General features: G+C 43.2%; 2 protein-coding genes across 4 annotated transcripts in view; both read left to right on the top strand.

Annotated features, from left to right (window-relative positions):
- The window catches only part of HINT2 (histidine triad nucleotide binding protein 2), a 32331-nt gene extending 30435 nt beyond the window's left edge, over positions 1-1896 (top strand). Inside the window, exon 5 of the mRNA XM_030191872.1 lies at positions 1159-1896. Within this exon, the coding sequence (XP_030047732.1) occupies positions 1159-1250 (92 nt within the window). The 3' untranslated portion in view covers positions 1251-1896. The remainder of the gene's footprint in view (positions 1-1158) is intronic.
- A 13000-nt stretch (positions 1897-14896) lies between these two features.
- The window catches only part of LOC115462795 (long-chain-fatty-acid--CoA ligase ACSBG2-like), a 110992-nt gene continuing 98645 nt past the window's right edge, over positions 14897-27243 (top strand). For all 3 annotated transcript variants that reach the window (XM_030192803.1, XM_030192804.1, XM_030192802.1), the window contains exon 1: positions 14897-15342. In XM_030192803.1, the coding sequence (XP_030048663.1) occupies positions 15165-15342 (178 nt within the window). In that variant the 5' untranslated portion in view covers positions 14897-15164. The remainder of the gene's footprint in view (positions 15343-27243) is intronic.

Here is a 27243-nt window from a genome sequence, read left to right as displayed (position 1 = left end):
ACTCTTACCCTAGCTGAGATAATATTTAACCATCTCTGACCTCATGTGCACCTTTCTTTAAATTAATCACCTTACTTTCTAACTCCTCTTACTCTCTTACCTATCTATATGTTCCATCTTTGCTTATACCCTACGCTGTCAATTAAAACGTTCTATTATGTATTGTGTTGACATCATAAGTTGTATACTATGCCATACTTTGTATTATTTGAATATTTTTACTGCTGTAGTTGTCTATTGCTCATGTTTGATCTATTCTTACAGTACACCGCCTTGAGTGAATTCCTTCTAAAAGGCGGTAAATAAATCCTAATAAACAAGTGGATTGGCATCTTAGTTGCAAAGGGAGGATTGGGGAAGACTACAGATCAAGTTTTCTCTTGGCTCTGTATGATATTTAGACTAAAGCCCATGCTCTCTTTGTATGATTTCCGATGTGTAGTTGAAAGTATTATCTCAGTGCGGCTGGACTACTGCAATGCCTTGTATATCGGTATGTCTGCTTTGAGTATCAAGGCATTGAAAGTAGTCCAGAATGCGGATGTACGAACAATAGTAGGTACATCAAAGTTTTCTCATGTTACACCTGCTCTCAAGCAATTGCCCTGGCTTCCTGTTTGAATACAGTTTGAGGTGTTGGCAATTGTATATCAAGCATTGTCTGTCACTGCTGCATTTGATTTGAAGCAAGCATTGAACATGTACCATCCGAGACGTGTACTGAAGTCAGAGTCTGCTATGCGTCTCTCCGCTGATGCAGTGATGCGACTGTGCCATGCTGATATATGAGCTTCAGTGTTTCTTCCCGCTGGAATTTCTTTATGGAATGAGTTGTCTGGTCAGCTTCATCATTGCTCGAAATTTTATGCTGTTCAGAAAATATTTGAAAACACAGTTATTTTGTGACTGCGTTCGTGCTACTTAATGCTGGATAATGCCATTATGTTTTGTTTTAATTTTTAGTATTTTTTTATAGGTGGTGTATAAGTTTTTAAAATACATAAATAAGTAGGGATCTGGGACAGCACTGAAGGCAGACTCAGCAGGGCCAACTGGCTGGACCCAGTAACCCATATCTGCTAACATCATCTATGTTTCTGGACCTACATGTCTGTTTTTCTGACTCAGCTAATCTCTTTCTCTGTCTTCCCCTTTTAGTGATCAATGATGGGAAGCATGGAGCACAGTCCGTGTATCATCTGCATATTCACGTCATTGGAGGTCGGCAGATGGGTTGGCCACCAGGATAGCGGGACCGTTTGCAGACCACCTGTCGATGTCATAGAAAAAGCTTCCTCTTAGAATTATTTTCTGATAAAATTGTATTATTCTGGTGATATAGCCATGAAAGAATGTATTAAAGTATGAAAGAAATGTAGACTTGGCCTTAAGAAATGAGAAATGTAAAACCAAAATGGGAATGTTGACTTTCTTTGTATTCTTCTAATCTCAGGTGGTATTCCTGGCCCTGACTCACCTCCCAGGCTTTGATTTATTACCTCACCTCTCATCCTTGTACCTGTTCCAGCCCTGGGCTCACCTGTCCCTCCAACCTTATACCAGCTTTCACCCCCAATCAATCTCATTACCCTACAATCCTGTAACACTCCAGGCCCTGACTTAAGTTCTCCCCTCCCCTGCAGCCCTGTAACACTCCCAGCATCCAGCTTCTTTCCTTCATCCCTTACTTCTTTGTGTCTTCGGTTGTTTGGAGGAGGTTTCAGAGAACCAGAATGTAGTGAGTTTCTTCATGTTCCTGTGTTTTATATGGTGCTGGACATGCTCTGAGATGAGCAGGATATAGAAAGCCTGTTTCATCAGGTGAAAATAAAATTTATGTTTTTTTTCACCATTGCAAAATCTCTTCAGCATCTCAGTACATAAGTATTGCCACACCGGAACAGACCAAAGGTCCATCAAGCCCAGCATCCTGTTTCCAACAGTGGCCAATCCAGGTCACAAATACCTGGCAAGATCCCGAAAAAGTTCAATACATTTTATGCTACTTATCCCAGAAATAGTGGATTTTCCCCAAGTCAGTTTAATAATGCACTTTTCCTTTAGATAGTGTGAGGACTCTGAAAGGAGTCCAGTTCCAGTCATGCTGAGACCGGGACGGGGAAGAGGTTTTCCTTTGAAATGTAGTGATTCTTCTTCACTAATCCCTTCTAGACAAAAGGTTCGCCCTCTAGTGGTCAAAGCCCCAGTGAAAACACTAGTTAGGGAGATAAACTACCAGTCCCAGAAACCACTGTGACATCAGCAGGACTCTCAGGAACTGGAGGGAGGGGTGAATGATTGGGAAATGAGTTCTGATCCAGGGAATAAGCAGCAGCTGGGGGAACCCAGGGTGGAGGAGGAGATGGAATGGGATATAGAGGAAAGAGGAGGAGTGCATGGAGGTTGGAAGGTTTGCTCAAACTTCCTCAGGAAAGGTAAAGGCTCTGGTGGCAGGAGTGTGGCCCAAGCTGTGTATACTTGGAGAGGAGAAAATAATCCAGTGGGGAAGGAAGCCACTGGTGGAAGAAGCTAACCCATAAACTATCTAAGGGTAGAAGATAGTGCTGATGAGGGGAGGCTACAATTGGGAGCAAGACAAAGGTTTGCTGGGTGTGATATTCTGAGTTAAGATTGGACTGTGTTAATAAGCTGAATGTGGAAAAACTGAACTGACTCTTGCATTGTTGATGAGGAAACTGCGTGAAGATTAAGACTGTATTAAAAGGTGCTGAGAAAATAAAAACCTGTGGTTTTCAAGAACTATAAGACTGCTGAAGTTTTGTGTGTCCGGGTCGTGAGCTGATCCTGGGCGCAGGTCAGCTGGGGAGCGGTGAAACCAGGACAAGCAGTGCAGCGAGGAGGTGGTTTGGAGCCCATACCGGGGAAACAGTCAGCCAAGCTAAGCAGGATTAGCTCTGGCCACCACGTGGAAGGGAGACTCAGCTCACAGTAGCCATCCAGACCTTTTTGCAAACCCCGCTAAGCTAACCGCCTTTACCACATTCTTTGGCAACCAATTCCAGAGTTTAATTACACGTTGAGTGGAGAAAAATTTTCTCCGATTTGTATTAGAATTTGTGTAGTACAAAAAGCACTGTGAAGTGAAGGTTCAAAAGGAGTAGTGCAGACATCTCGGCAGCTCTTCATTTTTAGCAGTCTCTTTCTGGATTGCAAGGTGGTTCGCTACTTTCAAGACCATCTCCGCTTCCAGCAAGAAGATTAGACTCTGAGGAACTCTAGCAGAATCCAGTGCTCAGCATTGAATTACCAGATGTAACGCTGGCGGCGGTCAGGAAAACGCCGAGCGCTTCTGGATGAGTATTGATCCCTGAATTTTTAGCCCTTCGCACCTGCCTTCTGTGGGTTGATGGAGGAACAGTACTGACAGGAAGATGCTTTCTCCAACTTCACAGGGAGGAGGTAACTGGAACTGGAATTTCACTGGGAATTTGGAGCTTGGGGTTCATAATACTGAGCGCAATTCTGGTCGCTTTATCTGAAAAATCATACAGCGGAATTATAACAGATGCGCAGAAGGGGGACCAAAATGATTAAGGGGATGGAATGACTTGTATGAGGAAAGGCTAAAGAGGTTAAGGGCCCTGTTTACTAAGTAAACCTTGTTCACAAAATCATTTACGGAGAGGCCCCGGTCTACATGTCAGACCTCACAGACTTACCACCCAGGAACACCAAAAGATCAGCACGCACATTCCTGAATCTACTACTACTTAACATTTCTAGAGCGCTACTAGGGTTACGCAGCACTGTACAATTTAACAAAGAGAGACAGTCCCTGCTCAAAGAGCTTACAATCTAATAGACAAGTGAACGGTCAGTCCGATAGGGGCAGTCAAATTGGGGCAGTCTGGATTCACTGAACGGTAAGGGTTAGGTGCCGAACGCAGCATTGAAGAGGTGGGCTTTAAGCAAAGACTTGAAGACGGGCAGGGAGGGGGCTTGGCGTAAGAGTTCAGGAAGGTTGTTCCAAGCATAGGGTGAGGCGAGGCAGAATGAGCGGAGCCTGGAGTTGGCGGTGGTGGAGAAGGATACCGAGAGGAGGGATCCTGTGAACGAATCTCCATTTCCACAGCTGCAAAGGACTAAAATACAAATTAACACCTGCATCCAACTTTTCATACATAAGCACGCAGCTATGGAATGCACTACCATTTGGTGTGAAAAAAATACCCGACAACCAACTTTCGGAAATCACTGAAGACCTTCCTCTTCATCAAAGCATACCGCAATGATCCATCATATAAACCCTAATGCAATACTACTTTTTCTCTGGTCCCGAATTGTGATCTCTTCATACTTGTTTGATTCATTTTACTATGTTATTCATGCTCTTTATGTATCACCACTTGTATCTTTAACTCTGGACTGGCGATAGCCATGACGGAACAATGTAAGCCACATTGAGCCTGCAAATAGGTGGGAAAATGTGGGATACAAATGCAGCAAATAAATAAGTAGCATTAAGGCCTGTTAACGTTTTTAGTGTGTGCTAAATGCTGAGTTGCCCATAGGAACATATGGACGACTCTAGTGTTTAGTGTAGCTTAACAGAGCCCTGAGGAGAGATATGATTGAGGTATATCATAGGCCAGGAGCGTAGCAGGACTTCGGCGGGAGGGGGGTCTAGAGCCCGAGGTGAGAGGGCACATTTTAGCCCTCCCGGCGCCGCCAGCAGCAGCACCACCAACATTGACCCCCCCCCCCGACGACCCTCTTGACCCGTCGCCGACCTTTGCTGGCGGGGGACCCCAACCCCCGCCAGCCGAGGTCCTCTTCTTCCTTCGTTCTGTTTCTGAGTCTGACATTCTGCACGTTGTACGTGCAGGACGTCAGAAACAAAATGAAGGAAGAAGACTTCGGCTGACGGGGGTTGGGGTCCCCCGCCAGCAAAGGTAGCAGACGGCAACGGCGGGTTGGCGGCGGAAGCAGCAGTTGAGAGGGTCGGCAGGGGGGCCAGGGCCCCGTGGCCCCATAGCAGCTACGCCCCTGTCATAGCCTGAATGGAGTGGAACAGGTCAACGTGAATCGATTGTTTACTCTTTCAAAAAGTGCAAAGACTAAGGGACACGCTGTGAATACGTTTAAAACAAATAGAAGAAAATATTTTTTTTCACTCCACATGCAGGTAAGCTCTGGAACTCATTGCTGGAGCAAGTGCAGATCCCCGAGGTGCTCTTTAGATAAATTTTGGCTAAATGTACCAACTTTTCATCAGGTCTGACTAGAAGTGTTTCAGTCATTAATCTTTTATATTGTTCTACGGAATACACTTCCGCTGAACTTGCATATCTGTACTAATGTTCTACAGTTTCAGAAACAACTGAAAGCGTTTTTTTTTGACAAAGCATTTGGCACTTAATAAGGTCTGACCTTAGTGTCACAGATTAGTTGCTGAATTTAGTCACTGTTGCCTTGCTGAGGATGTAAAATGTTTGTTGCTGTGGTGTAGCTACAGGTGGGTCTGGGTGGGCACAAGCTCACCCATTCTTGGCTCAGGCCCACTCTGGCTCACCAAAAATGTTCAGCTGTAGCCACCTCACTCTGCTTTCCTCCTACCCTCCAGATCTAGCATTTGATCCCCTGCCCAGGGCTCAGCACCTTCGTCAGCACCACCAGCAATGCACATCCGCTGTCTGCATCTGCCCCACAGGCTTTCCTGTGTCACATCCCGCCCTCACGTGTCACTTCCTGTTTCCTCTCTGGTAGGAAGCAGCGGAGGGAAACCTGCGGTGGCAGCGGTTGTGTGTCGCTGCCACCGCTGGCGAAGATGCTGAGATAGACTGAGGGAGGAGTCGCTGGGACAGGGGTGGGGGAGGGGGCAAATGCTGGAACCCGGAGCGGAGGAGAGGGAGATAGATGCGGGACAAAAAAAGGGGGGGCCTGCCCAAAATGAGAGGTCTGGCTACACCACTGGTTTGTTGGTCTTTGATATTTAAATCATGTATATTTTATTGTTACCGGCCTAGACCAGGCTATCGCAGACTATACATTTTTTAAAATAAATTCATTTTTATTATTTATATAGCTGTGTTTAAAAAAAAAAGGTTTGGTCAAATTCCTAGAGGAAAAGTCCATATCCGAATGATCCAACTTAAATGCCTTAAATCCTGCAACACAACGAATCTAACACTCGAAATGGACATAACATAACTCTTCTGCTATCCTATTCCATAATGTGTCTGTCACACATGATCTCTACCATAATATCACTATATACTTGTCATAGCGGAACTGGCGATTGCCAGCACGGTGCAATGTAAGCCACATTGAGGCTGCAAATAGGTGGGGAAATGTGGGATACAAATTCAACAAATAAATAAATAAATAAAATAAACCGTTTTTAAGGTGGACCTGGGGAAAGCTACTGCTTGTGTATGGAAAATTGCTACTTTTGGGGATTACCAAGTACTTGTGACTTGGATTGGCCACTGCTGGAAACAGGATACTGGGCTAGATGGACCTTTGGTCAGATCCAGTAGGGCAAATCTCTAATGTAGAGAATCTCTAAGGGAGATAGACCATATGGGCTTTATTTGCCTTATCCTGTATAATAATTCTCACCTCCAACGCTCAATGCGTCTGGCTGCCTGTGTCCGTGGCTTTCTTTAGAGTTGGTCTGCTAGGCTCTGAAGTCCTGACTGATGTCACGTAGAACACCAGAGCCGGAGGAGAAGGGGCGAAAGGGGCAGGGCACGGGCAGAGGCGGAGCTTGAAAGAGAAACAAGTGTTGAGGGGCGGAGTAGCCGACCAATGGCAGGGAAAGAAAGGTCGGAGTCCTTGGGCATGAGTGGAGGGAGCAGAGCCACGGAGAGCATGCCGAGCTGGCGCGCAGGTGCGCTTGCGCATTCCTGCATGGGAGAGGGGGGACCTCAGGAGTCGGAGCGGTGCTGCAGAGGAGGAAAGCAGGCGACGGTCGTGGCTGCCCCTCCGAGCCCCATGGGAGGGTGTGTGTGGGCAGCCGCCACGACTCCTCAGGAGGGAGGGACCCAGAAACTCAGAGGGAGGGACCCTGAGAGTTGGAGGGAGGGGGGACCCTGAAAGTCGGAGGGAGGGAGGAAGGGAACGACCCTAAAAGTCGGAGGGAGGGAAGGAATGACCCTGGAACTGGGAGGGAGGGAGGGAGGGGGGCCCCTGGCACACACTCTCATTCTCACACACACACACTCTCTCGCAGACACACGTGCACCTCTCTGTCACACACACACTCGCACATTCACTCTCTCTCACACAGTCACTCTCACACACTCTCAAACATACACACTCCGAGGAAAACCTTGCTAGCGCCCGTTTCATTTGTGTCAGAAACAGGCCTTTTTTACTAGTTTTTAATGTTTCTATGTCATGTGCCTGTTGCACTTTGTATAGGTGAGTTGGGCAAGTTAAAGGAATCTGGAACTGGAACCTGCAAAAGCAGTGTTAGGGAGTCTTACTGGTGTGATTCAGAACTAACTAAAGTGAATTGTCTTGTAATTTTATCGTATGTTTATTGGATAAAATCTTGTGGTTTAATATTTGTAATTTATTGTGGAATTATGTACATTACCCTTGTAATCTGCTAAAAACTTTTAGATTGTGCGGATTAGAAATTATTTTAATAAAAAAAAAATGGTATCACTGGGAAGCTGCCTTTGAGGGATCGGATATTGTTTAAAATCTGTTGTTTAGTTTTATTTGCCGGAGAGTTTACATCCCTCATTCTGCTTATTAGACTCTCGTAACTATCGTCGGAATGTAGATTGTTTTTTATTGGCTTTTCCGTCTGTAAAAGGTTTGAAATTTCAAACCTTTTACAGATGGAAAGTTCTATTTGATGCAATCACACCACCATGTCAATAGTCTGAAGGCTGGTTTTATTATGGCCTCAGCACAGTCACATTCATTATCAATAAATGAACCAACCATATTGCTAATGAATACAATTTTGCTCTCTAAAGAAATTTCAACCTTAAGACGTCTTCCCCTCCTAGATATAGATACATAGCATATGACATTCATGTGATATAAAATATCCATGCTTATTATGCTTAGTATATTTGATCCTGACCTGTCTTTGCCATTTTCAGAACAGATTGTAGACATCGGTCTGGTAGTGGACTTACTTGCCAGATGTCCAACTACTGACTGGAGTTGCTGTCAAAGACCATCCAAGCCCAAGGAGGTTTAATTGACAAGAGAAGGCATTACGTGACAAAGTTGAAGCCAGGAGCGTAGACCTGCCATTTCGGGTGGGCCCAGAGTTAACCTGGGTGGGCCCTTCCCACCCCCACCCCGTACATATACATAGGTTGTTTTAAACTTTCCCTCTGCCCGTGTATCCATCTCTCCCTCTTTCTTCCCATCCACCCCGCCCCTACTCATATATCGTCATCTTTCTTCCCCTCCGTCCGCAGCCCAGCAGCTGCTCCTACACCCCCTCTGCTTGGCATTTGCCAGTCTCCCTATGAAACCTCCCTTCTCCCCAGTCTACCTCAGAGTCATCGCTGGCAGCAATCCCTGCAGGCTTCCCGCTACTGCATCCCTACCAGTGAAGAAACAGGAAATGATGTCATCGAGGCCAGGACGCGGTAGAGGGAAGCCTGTAGGGCCAACGCAGGTTGCCTACTGGAATAGCTGGCGGCGACAGCTTGAAGGTAGAACGGAGGGGATTCAGAGAAAGACAGATGTCGTGCTGCTAGAACAGGGGGAGGGGGAGGAATGAGGTGTTTTAGGGGCCACTAGACAGGGTGGGCTTGAGGCAAGAACGGGCGGGCCTGTGCCCACCTAGGGCCACATGTAGCTGCAAATTACAGCTCAAGCTGTAGTCGCCATCTTGATACACTCAAAGCAAAGCAAATTAATGGTCCACGCATAGGCGCTCCTTATTTCTAATAAGCATTTGCTATTGTTTTGGATGACTCAGTATGGTAGCAAGCTCCACCTACTGGCTTCAGGCCAGACAATGGGCCAACGCTCCCGCCACCTCCTGTTAATAATATATATAAGTACATAAGTATTGTCATACTGGGAAAGACCAAAGGTCCATAAAGCCCAGTATCCTATTTCCAACGGTGGCCAATCCAGGTCACAAATACCTGGCAAGATCCCAAAACAGTACAATACATTTTATGCTGCTTATACTTGGGGGAAAATCCACTGCTTATTTCTGGGATATCTTAATAATGGCTTATGGACTTTTCTTTAGGAAGTTATCCAAACCATTTTTAAACCCTGCTAAGTGTGAAGGACCCAGCACATCTAGAGTGAGGAACACTGAATGTAGATGCCGGAAAGGCAAAACTCTACAGGAGCAGTGGAGGGACTACAACTTCCAGCTTCCCTGGAGTAGGTCACCTGATGGCTGGGGAGGGGCTAGACTGCACTACAAGCCCCATGATCCTATGAGGGAGTCACGTGGCCCATTCAAGGCGGGTAAGCCAGACTTCAGATCCCAGAGTTCCTGGGGCAAGGGCCAGGACCTTGTCAGGTAGGCTAATATTAAGGATTGGCAGCTGCCTGGGATTCACAATTTAGAAGAAGAAGAAGAAGCAGAGTACACAGAGTGGTTACCAGCAGAGGAAGAGAGAGTGAGATTCAAAGGGTGGATGCAGAGCCTGGGGAGGGAACCCATGGACATTTCGGCCCTGGCAAAGGTAAAGGGAGAGAAGCATCTTTGATGGATAGTTTAGTCAAAGGTGGAGGAGGGTACCGTAAAGGGGGGGAACCTTGGAAGTGTGGATGCCTGAACCTGCCAGGGGCATGCTGCAAGTATTTGAATTTGTTTGAAAGGATAAAAGAAGCTGGACTTTGTACTCAAGCCAGACCCAAGTGAGTGGATACCAGGTGTTCAAGGGCTGGTATGTGAAAGGGTGGGGGTCCCCTTAACCTCAGGATATTTGCTGAGGTGAGGGCATAGAAAGCTTGAGTGAAAAGACTGTACTAAATGAATGAACTTTATTCAAGTGAAGGAGTTTTCCTTAAAAGACTGTGCTTAGGGAATGAACTTTATTAAGGCTCATGTGGATATACTGGGCTGCTGGTGGAGCTTTATCCAAGCACAGGGGTTTCCTTAAAAGACTGTATTGAACTCTGTGGGAGACATACGCTTAAGGACTTGAGTGCCAGAGATAATAGGGCTTTGTGACTGGAGGCTCTACCTTGAGCTCTATATGAACTGAGTTGTTAAATGCTATGACTCCTGAGGAAAGGCCTATCTTGGAAATCAATAATTATGGTTAATGTTATTAAAATTTCCTGTATAAAGCTGCGGAGGAGTTGTGTTCTTGGCTTGGCAAGTGGGCAGACTACTGGGATGCACGGCGGATGGTGACTACTACTACTTATCATTTCTATAGCGCTACTAGACATACGCAAGTTAACTGCTTTTACTACATTCTCTGGCAACCAATTCCAGAGTTTAATGACACATTGAGTGAAGAGTGGAGTGGCCTAGTGGTTAGAGTGGTGGACTTTGGTCCTGGGGAACTGAGGAACTGAGTTTGATTCCCACTTCAGGCACAGGCAGCTCCTTGTGACTCTGGGTAAGTCACTTAACCCTCCATTGCCCCAGGTACAAATAAGTACCTGTATATAATATGTAAGCCACATTGAGCCTGCCATGAGTGGGAAAGCGCAGGCTACAAATGTAACAAAAAAAAAAAAAGAAATATTTTCTCTGATTCATTTTAAATTTACTACTTTGTAGCTTCATTGTGTGCCCCCTAGTCTTCGTATTTTTGGAAAGAGGCTTAGGCCAGTATCGGTTCCAATGCAGAGGTTTGTTCTCAGACCTCAGGCCCATTGCTGATTCATCAAGGCCTGAGCAAGGCAAAGTAACTTTCAGTAACAACCTTGTTTACAGAGCTGGTGGACTTCATGGGCAGAAGAAATCAGTTTGGTCCCCTAAAGACACAACACTGGAAAACAGACTTTTATTCTAGTCATTGCCTTGGGTGAATCTCTTCATAAAGGCGGTTAATAAATCCCAATAAATAGTCAACATGGCACTAAACCAGAGGAAAGGGGTATAAGAACCTCTTCCATAAGCATAATAGCTAGTTGGCTCTGTTATCTTGGGCAGTTCACGCGAGAGCTGGTATCAGCTGGCCTGAGCCATCCACATGATGAAGGCTCGTTAATCTGTGGCTTCACCTGCTTGCATACTCTTGCCTGGTTGGGGAGAGCTTACCTGCTGACCAACTGGGACCATCTGCTACTGACCAACCATCCAGAGAAAGAAAGTGTCTGCCATCCCAGCTTTGCTGCCTGCTTCCTTCATCAACTCCATGATTGGCTTCTGTTCCAAAGTTCTTGAGTGTGGGGGAACCTTTTCCATTGGTCAAATTGCACCTCTCTCTTTTGTTTTATAGCGCCTAGGGTGTCAGGAGTCCTAATAATTCAGGACTAAGTGCCAGTGTGTGTTATCTTGAAAGGTTTACCATTGTTTTGGGTGGTTCTGCATAAGTGCATTGTCTCTGACTGACACTTACAGCTACAAGATAATTAAGTGTACTGCTACCAATATTTGTAATAAGCCAGCTTTTCTATAATATCTGAGCCTTGTGTCCTATTCTTTCAGTGTTATCTTGGACTAAGAATTTGGATCTGTGAGAGGGAGGATGGGACCCTTCTTATTGGCCGCTCTCTACCTGGGGCCGGGTAACTGTGATTAGTCCTCTCAATAGGATTGGTAACAAATTGCCAGCTAGTTATGATGGCAGTGTTCACTCATGAAGCAGTGTAACCCGAAAAGACTGGTCGGTGCAGTTCTGCGGCCTAGTTGAGCAGACTGGATGGACCATGCGGGTCTTTATCTTATCAATACAAATAATCCATTGAAACTGGTCATTTCGCACTGGAAAGACAATTCCCAAGTAAATGTGGTGGTTTGGTGGAACTGGAGTTTACTGTACAAAAATACGAGCAGTCTGCAGTAATTTCCATTCTTAGTCATAAAGCTGGTCTTCAAAAATGGAAATCTTTAGACCCTTTTCTTTCAACTGCGGACTAACATTATGATTTGAACTCAGCTTTATTGTGTATTTAATTCTGTTGTGTTTCCTTTTGAATTTGTTGTATAATTAAAAACAAACAAACAAAAAAAACAACAAAAAATAATCGAAACAACTCGCTGGTAAACTAATGTAAGCTTCAAACATAAACCAGGAGAAAGCACAAATTTCAATTTAAGGAGTTATCAATAGAAATCAAACAAAATAAAACATGGAAAAGAAAATAAGATGATACCTTTTTTATTGGACATAATAACTTAATACATTTCTTGATTAGCTTTCAAAGGTTGCCCTTCTTCATCAGATCGGAAATAAGCAAATGAGGTAGCAGATAGTATATATGAGAGAAACATCAAAGCATTACTTTGACAGTCTAACAGAGTGGGAGGGTGGGGGTGGGTAGGAGGTATGCATGGGGACATCAAAGCATTTCATTGATATTCTAACAGAATGGGTGTTGGTAGGTGAGAGGAGGGTAATAAACAGAGAAATACAGATTTATGTTTTATAATGAGTTAGAAAACCCAGATCCTCATTAAGTCCTGTTTGTTGGGTGTCAAAATATTCAATCATTCTTATTTCAAAGGTCTTACGTTCCTGTATTGTTTTAAAATTACCTTTCAGTATTCTTACTGTGAAATCACTGGTGCCTTGTTCTGGTCTTGTGAAGTGTTGGCCCACAGGGGTGGGGGCTTGATTGGCACCTGCTATTTTCATGTGATGTCTGTGCAGATTGAATCTTGTCTTAAGCATCTGGCCTGTTTCTCCAATATAGCATCCTTCGTTACATTTCTTACACTGAATGATATATACCACATTGGAAGATGAGCATGTAAAATAGTCCTTTATGTTAACTATTTTTCCCTTGTGAATGACTGTGGGGTCTTGTGAAATGTTTTGGCATAGTTTGCAGCTGGCTGTGTTACAGGGAAACGTGCCCTTTTCTTTTTCCTCTCAATTTAAGGAGTAAATGCCCTCGGACACGGGACGGTCATCATAAACAACTGCTAAAGGGAGAAATTTGCACTTCTTTCATCGGTCAATTTGCTCCAAAGTAGAGAAAAGTGCAATCGTGCTACGAAACCAAAATGCACACTCAAATATTTTCAAAATTGTTTTAGTTTTTTAATGTTTCATAAGCCGTCATATTTATCATAGTCGAACATATGGATCTAAAAAGCCATCGTTTGAAATGTAGACATAAAGCATCCCACCAGCAACTTATCATGTAAGAACAAATAGATAAGTAGTACTTATCGGCCCGGCAACAATATCAATGATAAGACGCCATGGCCAATACAACACTGTGAGATGCAGCGTCGTAACTGAGACTATGCAGGGTTCCCCTGCTCTGTCATCGCACAGTGTTGTATTGCTCATGGCATCTATCCTTGATATTGACACTGGGCCAATAAATGCTATTTATTTATTTTGCTCACCCCTTTTTCAGTAGTAGCTCAAGGTGAGTTACATTCAGGTACACTGGATATTTCTCTGTCCCAAGAGGGCTCACAATCTAAGTTTGTACCAGAGGCAATGGAGGGTTAAGTGACTTGCCCAAGATCACAAGGAGCAACAGCGGGATTTGCACTGGCCACCTCTGGATTGCAAGACCCGTGCTCTAACCACTAGGCCACTCCTCCACTTACATAATAAGGTACTGGTGGGATGCTTTGTCCACGTTTCAAATGCTGGCTTTTTTTTATCCATATGCTTGATTATGACCAATATAACAAAGGTGGTTTATAAAAATGTGAAAAACTAAAAGTTTTGGAACTATTTGAGTGAACATTTTGGTTTTATAGTACAATTGCATTTTTCTCTACTTGGACCAAGTTGCAAATTTCTTCCATTGGTGTTGTACGTGTCTGAGGGTAGACCAAGCGGGTTCTTATCTGCTGTCGTTTACTGTGCAATTGGATACCCAGTCCCATAAGGTCCTCCTGGAAGTTCTCACTCATGTAGTTTTAACAATTTTGAATAACTTTAAAAAGTGTCATCAGCAAATTTGATGACTTCACTACTTGTTCCTGTTTCCAGGTCATTTATAAATATGACAGATACCTGGGGAACTCCACTATTTACCCTTCTCCATTGAGAATATTGACCATTTAAGCCTACTTTCTGTTTTACTAATACTAATACTTTCTGTAGCACTACTAGACATACACAACACTGTACACATTTCTCTGTCCCTAGGGGGCTCTCAGTCTAAGTTTTTTGTACCTGGGGCAATGGAGGGTTAAGTGACTTGCCAAGGGTCACAAGGAGCTGCAGTGGGGATCAAACCCAGGTGACCAGGATCAAAGCCCACTGCACTAACCATTAGGCTAGGGAGAGGGTGAAAGCAGGAGGAGGGGGTATGAGAGATTCTGTCTTTTAACCAATAGGACACTGCCTCCTATCCCATGACTTTTTAATATCCTGAGGAATTGTTCATGAGATACTTTGCCAAATGCTTTCTGTTAATTTGTAAAGCTTATGGACCCCACAGTGGCTTCTCCATTTCCCTTTCTTAGGCTTCCATTCTAAGCGGGAAGCCCTCATGGAAGAAAGAGGAGGGATCTTAGGATCAAGGGAAAGTTCAATTAACAAATCATTTCTAGTGCTCAAATGGATCCTTTTCCACCAGTAGCGGAATTAGGGAGACTGGAAAACCTATTATATTTCTTGCTTCTATGATTGTGTGCTGTATTTCAGACCTCATGCTTATCTCCAAATGACTGCTAGGGATGGAGGAACGGCAGAGGGGATACTTCTGGCTTCCAAGTTCTTAGATAACACTGGCTAGGTCAGCCAACTGGAATTTGGCAATATTAAGTGTGATGCCCTTTTGTACTGAAGTAACATTGGCAGATGTTCAGTTCATCAAAAGTGCTTGTGTCAGAAGCAGGTTGTGAGAGTTGACTCTGCTTGCAGTCTTTAACCCCAGGCTGTGGTTCATGGATCAGACAAAATTGAGGAAAGAGAAAATTACGTTCAGGAGAAGGGATTGATTCTGACAGAGAAGCTCCAGAGGTGCAACACCTAAAACAGTGGGAGGAACCAGAGTAACCAGCCTTTAATAAGTGAAGGAGGACCCAAGACGAGGCACATTCAGGACAAACGAAGATAGACCTCTATCCATCTGTGTGGGGCTTTGCCAACAAAGGAGAAATGCTGGCCCTTAACCGCAGCTTGTCTTGTATGGCTACCACGTGTGCTCACAGATTTCATGGACTGTCCTCCTGCAAGAGGTTCAGCTCTTTATTCTTTGGTGATGGAGCTGCTTGCACAACTGAGATACAGATGGACCATCAAGAGGAAACCAGAGGCCATTTCTTCAGCTGTAAAAGTGGGTCCAGCTTGATTTAATCTCTTGTTTTCTTAACACTGCTTTCAATTCCTCCCCCCTTTCTTCAAGCTCTCCATCTTGCTGCTTCTCAATCGGGGGCATAATGAGCAAAGCATGCATGGACCTCTTTTCTCTAACTTCTCCCAGCTCAATATCCTTTAGACACTTCCATACCACTGTTTGAACACAGTCCAAAAAAGCACACATGATTAGAGGTGCATGAGGCACAGTGATATAATCTCTGTAAATCAGATGTGATAAGAGACTTAACATATTCATATATTTTACTGGTTTTACAGAGATAATTTTCACAGAATGAGGGTCAGGTATTCGGAATGTCACCCAATTTCACCTTTCTTGCCGTGTATTGAAAAAGTTTCTTCATTTACTGATTATCTAGATGGGCCCTCCTTGTTTGGACAGTTTCCAGTCTGGATTCAGACGAGGTTACTGTCCTTTTAAACCAAATCTCTTTTTAAGTGTATAAATAATGCCATACTGGGACAGACCAAAGGTCCATCAAGCCAGTATCCTGTTTCCAACAGTGGTCAATCCAGGTCACAACTACCTGGCAACATCCCAAAACAGTACAATACATTTTATGCTGCTTGTCCCAGAAATAAGCAGTGGATTTTCCCAAGTCAAGTTCACCATGTAACCCCAAATCCTTCTGTAACACCAAATGTCTATTTTCTTCTTATTTCCACAATTCATGATATATTGTAAGCCACATTGAGCCTGCAAAGAGGTGGGGAAATGTGGGATACAAATGCAAAGGTAACACAAACCTTTGGGAACAACTCCGCTCAATTGTATAAAGCAACAACCTGCAGGAACAGCGGGTGATGGTTGTAAATTGTGAGATAAATATTTCAATTACGGAGGGGAAGAAGAGCTCAGACCCGTGACAATTTCTTGATCAATAAGATCACTTTAATATAGTCACTTCTGTATAATCACTGGTCTTTCTGCCAACCTCCTCCTTAGATGTACAATTCATGCGCTTTAACATATATAAATATTCTAAAACTGAATCAAAAAATAAACCAAAGCTACTTAGATTATTATTGTTTGGTTAAGGGTCTCCCCAACGGTCCCGTTTCGCCACCTGGGGCTTCATCAGGGAGAGAGAACCCCTCTGCATCGAACTGTGGAAAAAACCTAAAAATCAGGGGTGGCTGTTGCACTTTGATCCAGAGCAGTGTCTGTTAACAAGCACAGCTTTTTTGAAGGGGTATGTTGATCACCCCTGATTTTTAGTAGCTGTGGTTTATTTTTTGATTCAGTTTTAGAATATTTATATATGTTAAAGCGCATGAATTGTACATCTAAGGAGGAGGTTGGCAGAAAGACCAGTGATTATACAGAAGTGACTATATTAAAGTGATCTTATTGATCAAGAAATTGTCACGGGTCTGAGGTCTTCTTCCCCTCCGTAATTAAAATATTTATCTCGCAATTTACAACCATCACCCGCTGTTCCTGCAGGTTGTTGCTTTATACAATTGAGCGGAGTTGTTCCCAAAGGTTTGTGTTACCTTTGCATTTGTATCCCACATTTCCCCACCTCTTTGCAGGCTCAATGTGGCTTACAATATATCATGAATTGTGGAAATAAGAAGAAAATAGACATTTGGTGTTACAGAAGGATTTGGGGTTACATGGTGAACTTGACTTGGGAAAATCCACTGCTTATTTCTGGGACAAGCAGCATAAGATGTATTGTATTGTTTTGGGTTGTTGCCAGGTAGTTGTGACCTGGATCGACCACTGTTGGAAACAGGATGCTGGGCTTGATGGACCTTTGGTCTGTCCCAGTATGGCAATACTTATGCACTCGTCACTCTGCCTTTTCCTTCTTAAGACTATCCCTGTTGAATTCCTTGCCTTTTGCCCTTCACCTCGAGCAGTCTTACCAAGATTTTAAAGTAGCCTTGAATACTCAACTTATTTACAAAAGCTTTTTCTGTTGACCCCTGTGTTGGGTGGGGCTGGCTGGCCATATCTATTCTTTCTCTATTTTCTAGCTCTCGCTAATTTCTCTTGAATCTTTTTAGTTGGAGTCCCTTTTCCCCTATTTTGTGCTTTTATAATTTTATTGTGAAATGTTTGATTGTATGAAAGGCGGTATATTAAGCCATAATCAACTAAACTAGTCATAATGAAGTGGAACCAGTATAGAGTCCCAGATACAACTCCGGTCACCTTTTTGGCCAGACTGGATGGACTGTGAAGGTATTTATCTGCCGACATTTACTTTCCTATCCACATGCAGCAAAGTGGTTTTACAATAAAAACATCTCAAGGACAAGAATGCCGTTACTGTACAGGAAAGGAACTGTTAGAAAGATCAGCAGATTTCATGGCTTGGCAGGTTGCTCACCATGGACTGCAGAAGGAAAGGCCTGACAAAACATGAGTTTTGAGAGCAGATTTAATCCTGGGGAAGGAAGCCTCAAGATGAAAAGTGAGTTCTAGAGAGAATGGGTACTAAAATGGACAGGAGATTCCCTAGTGGAGCCCAGGTGAGCTTGTGATACTGTCGGGAGAAAGAGATGGCCATCATGCACCCTAAACCGGAACATGGAGGATGGTCAATGAGGAGAGATAACATCACTATACAACACTTTATGAGTCAGTGTGAGAATTTTAACTTCTTTTCCAATAAGAAAGAGGAAGCCAGTGACGCATCAACAAGGGAGTAATGTGGTCATATTTCCAAGTGTGACACAAAATTCTAACAGTCTTCAGGTGTTTCAACCGATACAAAGAGGCCCCAGAATAGGTAACATTGCAGTAGTCCAGTTTTGATGTAACTAATGTAAAGTCTTTTATTTTTACTATGTTTTATTGAATAGTTTATAGTTAGTTATAACAAATTTAAAGATAAACAACATCCCCATCACCAGAAAAGAAAGGGTATTAAATTGTCATTCAGTAGTCTGAAGATTGTCACAACAGACATCAAAAGGAGCCCAAAGTTTTTGAACGTGAATTACATTATGAGTGCAAAGGCCATTTAAAGCTTCAAATCGCACGTATGAGAGACCATCATTCATTAAAGTGAAGTTTCGAATTGTCCTTCCAATGTAAAACTATGAGATGTATGGTGATAGATATCAGTATATTAATCTAATGTGATTATCAGGTATACTTAGATTCAGATGAGAAGATTTTAAGATGACAGTTCCCAGTGAAATATCTATTTTATGTTCTAAGGGTGCAATAGGGAGTATTCTTTCCCTTAGTCCTGTCCAGAAGTTCCGGACATTGGGACAATAGAACATGAGATAAAGGGGATGGGACAACTTCCCTATGAGGAAAGGCTAAAGTGGCTAGGGCTCTTCACCTTGGAGAAAAGGCGGCTAAGGGGAGATATGATAGAGGTCTATAAAATAATGAGTGGAGTTGAATGGGTAGATGTGAAGCGTCTGTTCACGCTTTCCAAAAATACTAGGACTAGGGGGCATGCGATGAAGCTACAATGTAGTAACTTTAAAACGAATCGGAGAAAGATTTTCTTCACTCAATGTGTAATTAAACTCTGGAATTCGTTGCCAGAGAATGTGGTAAAGGTGGTTAGCTTAGCAGAGTTTAAAAAAGGTTTGGACGGCTTCGTAAAGGAAAAGTCCATAGACCGTTATTAAATGGACTTGGGAAAATCCACTATTTCTGGGATAAGCAATATAAAATGTTTTGTACATTTTTGGGATCTTGCCGGGTATTTGTGACCTGGATTGGCCACTGTTGGAAACAGGATGCTGGGCTCGATGGACCTTTGGTCTTTCCCAGTATGGCAATACTTATGTACTTATGAGATGAGAGAAATCATCCGGGTCTTGTTGGCATGACCAGCAGTTAATAGACGTGGAAGTAGTAGATATTTTGGACATTTTCACTGGTGTCCAGTAGGATCGTGTATATTATAAAAACTAATGATTGTATAATAGAAGCTGAAAGAGTGGATCTAAGCATTTTCGACCAGAAGTCATACCAATTTACTGTATTAGTGGAAATGTGCAAAGTGTTTTCCCATCGGCCTTTCAGTATGCGGTTTGAGGAGAGCTGTGCCTCGCATAGTGCTTTGTAAATCGTGGAGGCGGTTTTCAACGAGTTAAGTAGTATATGAACCCACTAAGAAAAAGTGAACTTTAGGGATGTACATTTTTAATTTTCCAAAAAGAGAGGAGAGATGGGTGATAAGAAAAATCCAGTTTGAGTTTTCCATAAGGAGAAGATTATATTTTTCAGCTAGGGAGTCAAAGGGGATAAAGGAGCATGTTTCCATGAGTTGAGTAACAGACCATATGTCAGTGTTTTTCCAAATTTTCCAGTTTAAGTAAGAGTTTTGTATTTTGACGAGAGAGAGTGATCTTTCAGGTTGGATTTCTTCAGGAGGTCTTTTAAAAGTGTTGAAGTGGACTTCAAAATAAGTAACCCTTTGGGAAAAGAAAATTTGTTCATGGTGGGAAGAAGTTGGAGGTGATAAGGAGCAATGGTGAAGCGCTTGTATGTTAACAATCGAAAAGGTTTGGAGGAGAATCACATCCACACTCTAGTAAACAATCCAAGAATTATGTGTCAATCTTTCAAAACATGGTTCCCCATCTGGGGATCTAAAAAGAAAAATCAAACCATTTGATAGCTTGAGAGGCCTGAAGAGCTGTATGGTAAGTTTAAAGTCTGGAAAATTAATACCTCCTTTTGCTTTAGATAGTTCAATCTAGCCTTAGAACTCTTCGCCTTGCCAAGTACAAACAGAAGGGATCATCTCACAGGAAAATCATTACAAATTATCCATCTGTGCGGATGATATTTTGATATATACCACTGTACAATCTTTACCCACAGTTCTCACCTGCATAGATTCTTTTTCTTTTCTCTCAGATTAACTCAGGGCTGCCGATAAACTGAGCTGGGCCCGGGGCAGAATCGTCATCACCGCTGCTGCCCCCTCCCCAAAATCGTCATCACCACTGCTGCCCCCTCCCCAAAATCATCATCACCACCGCCGCCCACCCTAAGTATCTTGGCTGGCAACGCCATCTGCAGGCAGCACGGCTCCTTCCTCTGCCCAGCATTGCCTGCCCCTGCAGCTGCATTCCTCAGGTCGCACATGCTCAGTCTCAAAACTGAGCATGCGTGGCCTGAGGGCCCAGCAACTGCTAGGCAGGCAATGCAAGGGGGGCCCGGCGCTGGAGTTCTCTCTCCTGCTCCTGTCGGGATGCGATCACCTGGGTGCCGTCAGGAGCAGGAGACAGAGAGAGACCCCTGCGCCACCCTCCCCGGAGGCCTGGGCCTGGGGAATTCCCCCCCCTCTCTCGGCAGCTATGGATTAACTGGACGAAATTTGTCCTAATGCTATTATCCAAATTCACTAGGAAACATCAGCAATTTTCCATTCAAATGGGAACTTGATAAACTTAAATATCTAGGCATTTGGTATGGTCCCAGCTTGGAACAAACCATCTAATTCAACATGGAGTTCATCCTTAAAATGGTGAAACATAAGATTGAGAAATGGACCCCTCCCTTCCTCAATTGGTGGGGCAGAGCAGAAGCCATTCAGATGGTACTCACTCCAAAAATAAATGATATATTTAGTATGGTCCCTATTTCCTTTCCCTTACATCTATATAAAAGCTAGTTAGTATTCTATCAAAACTTATTTGGAAAGGAAAAACCTCCCATATGCAAAGTCTTCTGAGAAGGGAAACCCAAATAACGACAAACAGCCCTGAACTGTGGAAAGGTAAAGAAGCATTTCTTCATCTCCGATGATATCTGTATTCTGTATCAATGTTTCAAGGTTCAGACTATAAATAATTTACATAAATAAAAATCTGTATATCAAAAGAAAGACATTGTATTATTCTTTTTATCCATCTGAGGTTGCAAAGAGACTATTGCAATGTATGGAATATCTATATATCATGTCTATGATTTTGTTGTTGGGTTATTTATTTACCTGATTATACTTTTTGAAAAGTCCTTAAAGACTCACCTATTTGGAAGGGCATATCCGAATGACCCAACTTAAATGACTCAACCTTGCAACACCTCACTATTAAAGATCGTATTGATGTCGTCAAGATGGCTGACCAGAGCAGACCTGTGTAAGCTGTGCTCCATCTGAATCTGATCCTAGCCTTCGCTATGCCGAAGCGAAGGGGCAAGTCGACTATCACAGTGTCCTCCGGTCGACAGGCAGTCCCGGTTATCGGACCTATGGACTCTTTCGTTCAGAGCCAACAAGAAATGCGGTCCGAGAGCGGCGCGATTGCGTTGGCTGGAGCAAGTGGAAGCCCAGCTTCGATGCAGGCACTTGAGACAACTTTAAGCCTGGATCAAAGGACCCCCCCTCCGCAACCACAGCGAACGAGCTCTCCTTTGTTGGTGTCGCCTATGGAGAAATTCGAGCGACGCAAGGCACAGGAACAACAGGGGCCCGAATTAGAGACGCCCATCGTCATGGACGCTGGAAACGCTGGGAACGCTGTGAGTCAGACACCTTCTGTGGCGGGGAATCTCATGGATGCGGGGAGTGAGATAAGTAATCCTTTACAATCTGACTTACCTATGCAAGTATTTTCCTTATTGGAACAACCCAAAGAAGTGACTCTAGAATCTTTGTGGGCGTTGATTTCTTCTTTGGGCAAAGTGTTATGTCCCCAAATAAATCAGTTGGAAATAAAGACTCAAACATTAACGGAAAGTATGACTAAAATTACAGAGGATGTTAAACAAATAAATGAGAAAATAAAGAATCAAGAACAGGAAGGAAAACATATGCAGGAAACTCAAGTTGCAATGATAAAAGACTTAACAAATATACGTAGGAAACTTGAAACATTTGAAAATTATCAGAGAAGTAATAATCTTCGATTCATTAACTTCCCAAAGGTAAAAACAATTTCTCCAAAAGAAATGCTGTTCAAATATATGAGGGATATACTTTCAATTCCTGAACAATCGATTCCTCCTTTGCTACAGGTATATTATATACCAGTAAAAGCAGGGGAAATACATGAGTCTTCAGACTCCCCCTTGGATGTGTCGGCACTATTAGAGTCCTCAGATTCAGAAAAAGTTAATTCCTCAACATTAATAGTTAAGGTGGTTCTGGCACCTGACAAGGAGTGGATAATGAAGCTTTTCTGATGTCTCAAAAGAGACTCAAAAAAGAAGACGTCAATTTCTTTTACAGAGACCTGGAGTCCAACAGTTGGGAGCTTCCTTTTTTTTGTATTTTCCATGCAAATGCATTGTTAGATATCATGCGGTTAAATATGGTTTTTTTGAACCTACTCACCTCACTGAATTCCTAGCTACCAAGAGAATTGGACAAGAGACTCAAAAGTCCTAAAAGAAGAAAATTTCTAGTTCTAGTTTGCTACACAGGTCTGCTTTTTATTTCTGTTCAGTATAATTATTCCTTGATTATTCCAGATAAGTAATCTTGAATCACTTTTTGTGGACTTGTGCAGTTGAATTTATAAAGACAATGGATCTTAGTAATTGGGATTCATTATATTTCTTTATTATATTTTCTTGTAAAACAATATTGTATTCAAACTGCTTTTCTATACAAGCATTGTTGCTTGAATTGTAAATTTTGAAATTACAAAAAAAAAAAAAAACATCGTATTGGACATTAATGAACTCTTTTACCTCAACCCAACTTGATTGAATCTTATCTTCCCTATCCCAATACAACATTTTGTACCTAACCCATACTGGATTTGGCGAATGCCTTCACGGTATTATGTAAGCCACATTGAGCCTGCAAATATGTGGGAAAATGTGGGCTACAAATGTAACAAATAAATATATTTGAACAAAAAAAAACAAAGAAGAAAGAAATTGGTTCAGGTAAACCCCCAAGAATCTAAAGTGTTCCACCAGCGTAGTGGGGGTCCCACAAATTGTAGGGGTGAGAGAAGGTCTGAGTGGATAACCAGTGAGCGAAGAGGCCAAAGATTTTCTGGTTGAGGACAAGACGACTGTTACTCAGCCATAAAGCCACAGCATCCAAACAAGATTGTGTTGGGGCAAGATCTGGAGAAAGGCAGGCTACACATTTTGTAAATAAAAAAAATAAATAAGAAATCTATAAAATGCCCTTGGTGTAGTAGTATTGTGCTTGTATCATAATCCTGAACTAACACGGTGAGAGGGGTCAACAAATATTAAAAAGTAAGGGAGTCAACATGGACCGTTGAACACTGTAGTGAAGGGGGAATGAAGAAGAGGTAGGAGCGGCAAGTGATACTGAAAGAGTCCAAAAATGTAAGAAAGACGAACCCCGGTGAAGCACTCTGCTAGTAATACCAATGCTTTCCAAGTGGGATAGCGAAAGATCGTGATTCACAAGGCTGAGGACATGTCAAGAGAGACTAATGAGCCATTTTTCGAAACCTGGTACAATCGATGGTACAATCCTGCTTATAATCGAAAGAGAAAAACGCCTATATTGCGACCCAAATCGGGAGATGCGCGTCTTTCTCCCGTGGGTGCCCAAATTGGTATAATCGGAAGCCGATTTTGGGCGTTTCCAACTGCAATCCGTCGCGGAAACGGGTAAAGTTGACGGGGGCATGTCGGAGGCGTGGTGAAGGCGGAACTGGGGCGTGGTTATCGGCCGAGGAGAGATGGGCGTCTTTAGCTGATAATCAAAAAAAAAAGGCGTTTTGACCGCGATTTTGGGTCACTTTTTTTGGACCCTTTTTTTTCACGAACAAGTCCCAAAAAAGTGCCCCAACTGCCCAGATGAACACTGGAGGGAATCGGGGATGACCTCCCCGGACTCCCCCAGTGGTCACTAACCCCCTCCCACCAAAAAAACCCACTTTAAAAGCTTTTTTCCCAGACTTTATGCCAGCCTCAAATGCCGTACCCACCTCCATGATAGCAGAATGTGTTCTATCCTCTGACAGCCTTTCCCTGGTTCTGATGTGGGTCTCGAGTGAGTGTGACACCTTTTCTGTTAAGGGCACTGCAGAGTCACATCAGCAAAGCATTGTGGTGGGTGTAGGGTATTGGGCTCTGTGATTCCACTAGCTTGTGTTACATGCTCACGATGTTGGTAGTTGGTAGGCTCTACTCCCATGGTGCTTTTCCCTCTGCTTACTGGGTCAGAGTGTGCCCTGTTTTGTTTCCGGTAGTCCATGAGGTAGTAGTGGCCATTTTTGTAAGCCAGTTTTAGATCCCTTTCACGTGTTAGCCACGTTACAGAACTTAGTTCTTACCTTGAATGTGGCTGAAAGAGGGCATTGTACAGCATTCTGCCAGCTCTGACCTACTGCTCATCTCAGTATCAGGGAGACTCGTTGCCAGTGGGGCACAACCTCTGATTTGCAGTTAACTGTGAGTAAGCGTACTTATTCCAATAAAGGACGTTTTCGGAGAGATTAGTCTTCAGGTGTCAACTGGTGTGCCAATGTTATACGTATAGCAGCAACAAGTCCTAGAGGCCTGCGTGTATGCAGGTCCCTGGAGCACTTTTAGTGGGTACCGCAGTGCACTTCAGCCAGGTGGCCCCAGGCCCACCCCCCCCCCCCACCTGTAACACTTGTGCTGGTAAATGGGAGGCCTCCAAAACCCACTGTACCCACATGTAGGTGCCCCCTTCACCCCTAAGAGCTATGGTAGTGTTGTACATTTGTGGGTAGTGGGTTTTGGGGGAGGGGGGTTGGGGGCTCAGCACCCGTGGTAAGGGAGCTATGCATGTGAGAGCTTTTTCTGAAGTCCACCGCACTGACCTCTAGGGTGCCCAGTGGTGTCCTGGCATATCAGGGGGGGGGGGCAGTGTACTACGAATCCTGGCCCCTCCCATGACCAAATGGCTCGGATTAGGACGTTTTTGAGCTGGGCGTTTTTAGTTTCCATTATCGCTAAAAAAAACCAAACGCCCTGCTGAAAAACGTCCATTTTTTGAAAATACGGTCTGTCCCGCCTCTTCACATACCCATTTTCGGACATAGACGCCCATGGAGATAGGCGTTCGCGTTCGATTATGCCCACGTCACCTGGACTACTGCAATGCACTTTACGCTGGATGTAAAGAACAGATTATCAAGAAACTTCAAACTGCCCAAAACACCGCAGCCAGACTTATATTTGGAAAAACAAAATATGAAAGTGCAAAACCCCTAAGAAAGAAACTACACTGGCTCCCTCTTAAAGACCGCATCACGTTCAAAATCTGCACGATGGTCCATAAAATCATTTACAGAGATGCCCCATCATACATGCTTGACCTAGTCGACCTCCCATCCAGAAATGCCAAAAGATCTGCCCGTACCTTTCTTCATCTGCACTTCCCCAGTTGCAAAGGATTAAAATACAAACTGACACACGCGTCCAGCTTCTCTTACATGAGCACGCAGTTGTGGAACGCACTTCCAAAACACCTAAAAACAATTAACGAATTAACTAATTTTCGCAAATCGTTGAAAACCTCTCTCTTCACCAAAGCTTACCATGAAAATCCATAACTAACTACAACACACCACAACGCTTCCCTGATTACAAATATCTTTTTTTTCTACAACTGCTTGATTAGATCGATATGTTAAGCTTACTATTCTTGTCATCTTTTGTAACACCAATTGTATTTCTGTACCATGAAATGGTGTTGCCATTATAGGTATTTGTAAGCCACATTGAGCCTGCAAATAGGTGGGAAAATGTGGGATACAAATGCAATAAAAATAAATAAATATGATTTTACCTCAAACAAATGCAGAATGTACATTACTTAAGAGGGAAGCTAAGATGGCCTCAGTACTGTGTCCTGTTCAGAAACCAGTATTACGTTACAAAGCTACCTAATATTTAAACAATTTTGCAATACTTCAAACTATCATATTACTGGATTTAAACCTCAAAAGAAAATTGCTCAAAATCCAAAACACTTATATAAGAATAGCCATAGTGGGCCAGACCAGTGTCCTGCTTCCAGCAGTGGCCAAGTCAAGTCACAAGTACCTGACAGAAACCCAAACAGTAACAAGATTTCATGCTACTGATACCGGAAACAAGCAGTGGCTTCCCCATGTGTGTCTCAATAGCAGTCTGTGGACTTTTCCTCCAGGAGCTTGTCCAAACCTTTTTTAAAATCCAGATAAACTAACCACCGATACCAGGTCCACTGGCAAAGAGTTCCAGAGCTTAACTATTCATTGAGTGAAAAAATATTTCCTCCACTTCATTTTAAAAGTATTTCCATGTAACTTCCTTGAGTGTCCCCTAGTCTATGTACTTTTTGAAAAAGTAAAAAAATTGATTTATTTTTACCCGTTCTATACTACTTAGTATTTTGTAGAAGTCTATCATATCGCCCCTCAGCCGTCTCTTTTCCAAGCTGACAAGCCCTAACCTCTTTAGCCTTTCCTCATATGGGAGCAGTTCCATCCCCTCTATCATTTTGGTCACTTTTCTTTGAACCTTTTCTAATTCCACTATATCTTTTTTTGAGATATGGCGACCAGAATTGAGTTCAATACTCAAGGTAAAGTTGCACCATGGAGCAATACAGAGGCATTATAATAATCTTGGTCCTATTTTGCATCCCTTTCCCAATATTTTCTAGCATCTGGTTTGCTTTTTTGGCCACCACCGCCGCACACTACGCAGACGATTTTAGCGTATTGTCTACAATGACACCTAGATCTTTTTCATGAATGCTGACTCCTAAGGTAGACCCCAGCATAAGGTAACTGTGATTTGAATTATTCTTCGCAATGTGCATGACTTTGCATTTGTCCACCTGCCATTTGGCTGCCCAGTTTTCCAATTTCCAAAGGTCTTCCTGCAATTTTTCACAATCCTCATGCATTCTAACAACTCTGAATAGTTTTATGTCATCTGCTTATTTAATCACCTCGCTTATCGTTCCCA

Source organism: Microcaecilia unicolor, chromosome 2 (assembly GCF_901765095.1).
Source record: "Microcaecilia unicolor chromosome 2, aMicUni1.1, whole genome shotgun sequence".
Taxonomy (NCBI): domain Eukaryota; kingdom Metazoa; phylum Chordata; class Amphibia; order Gymnophiona; family Siphonopidae; genus Microcaecilia; species Microcaecilia unicolor.
The sequence above is the reverse complement of the archived record's forward strand: the minus strand, read 5'-3'. Positions and strand labels throughout refer to the sequence as shown.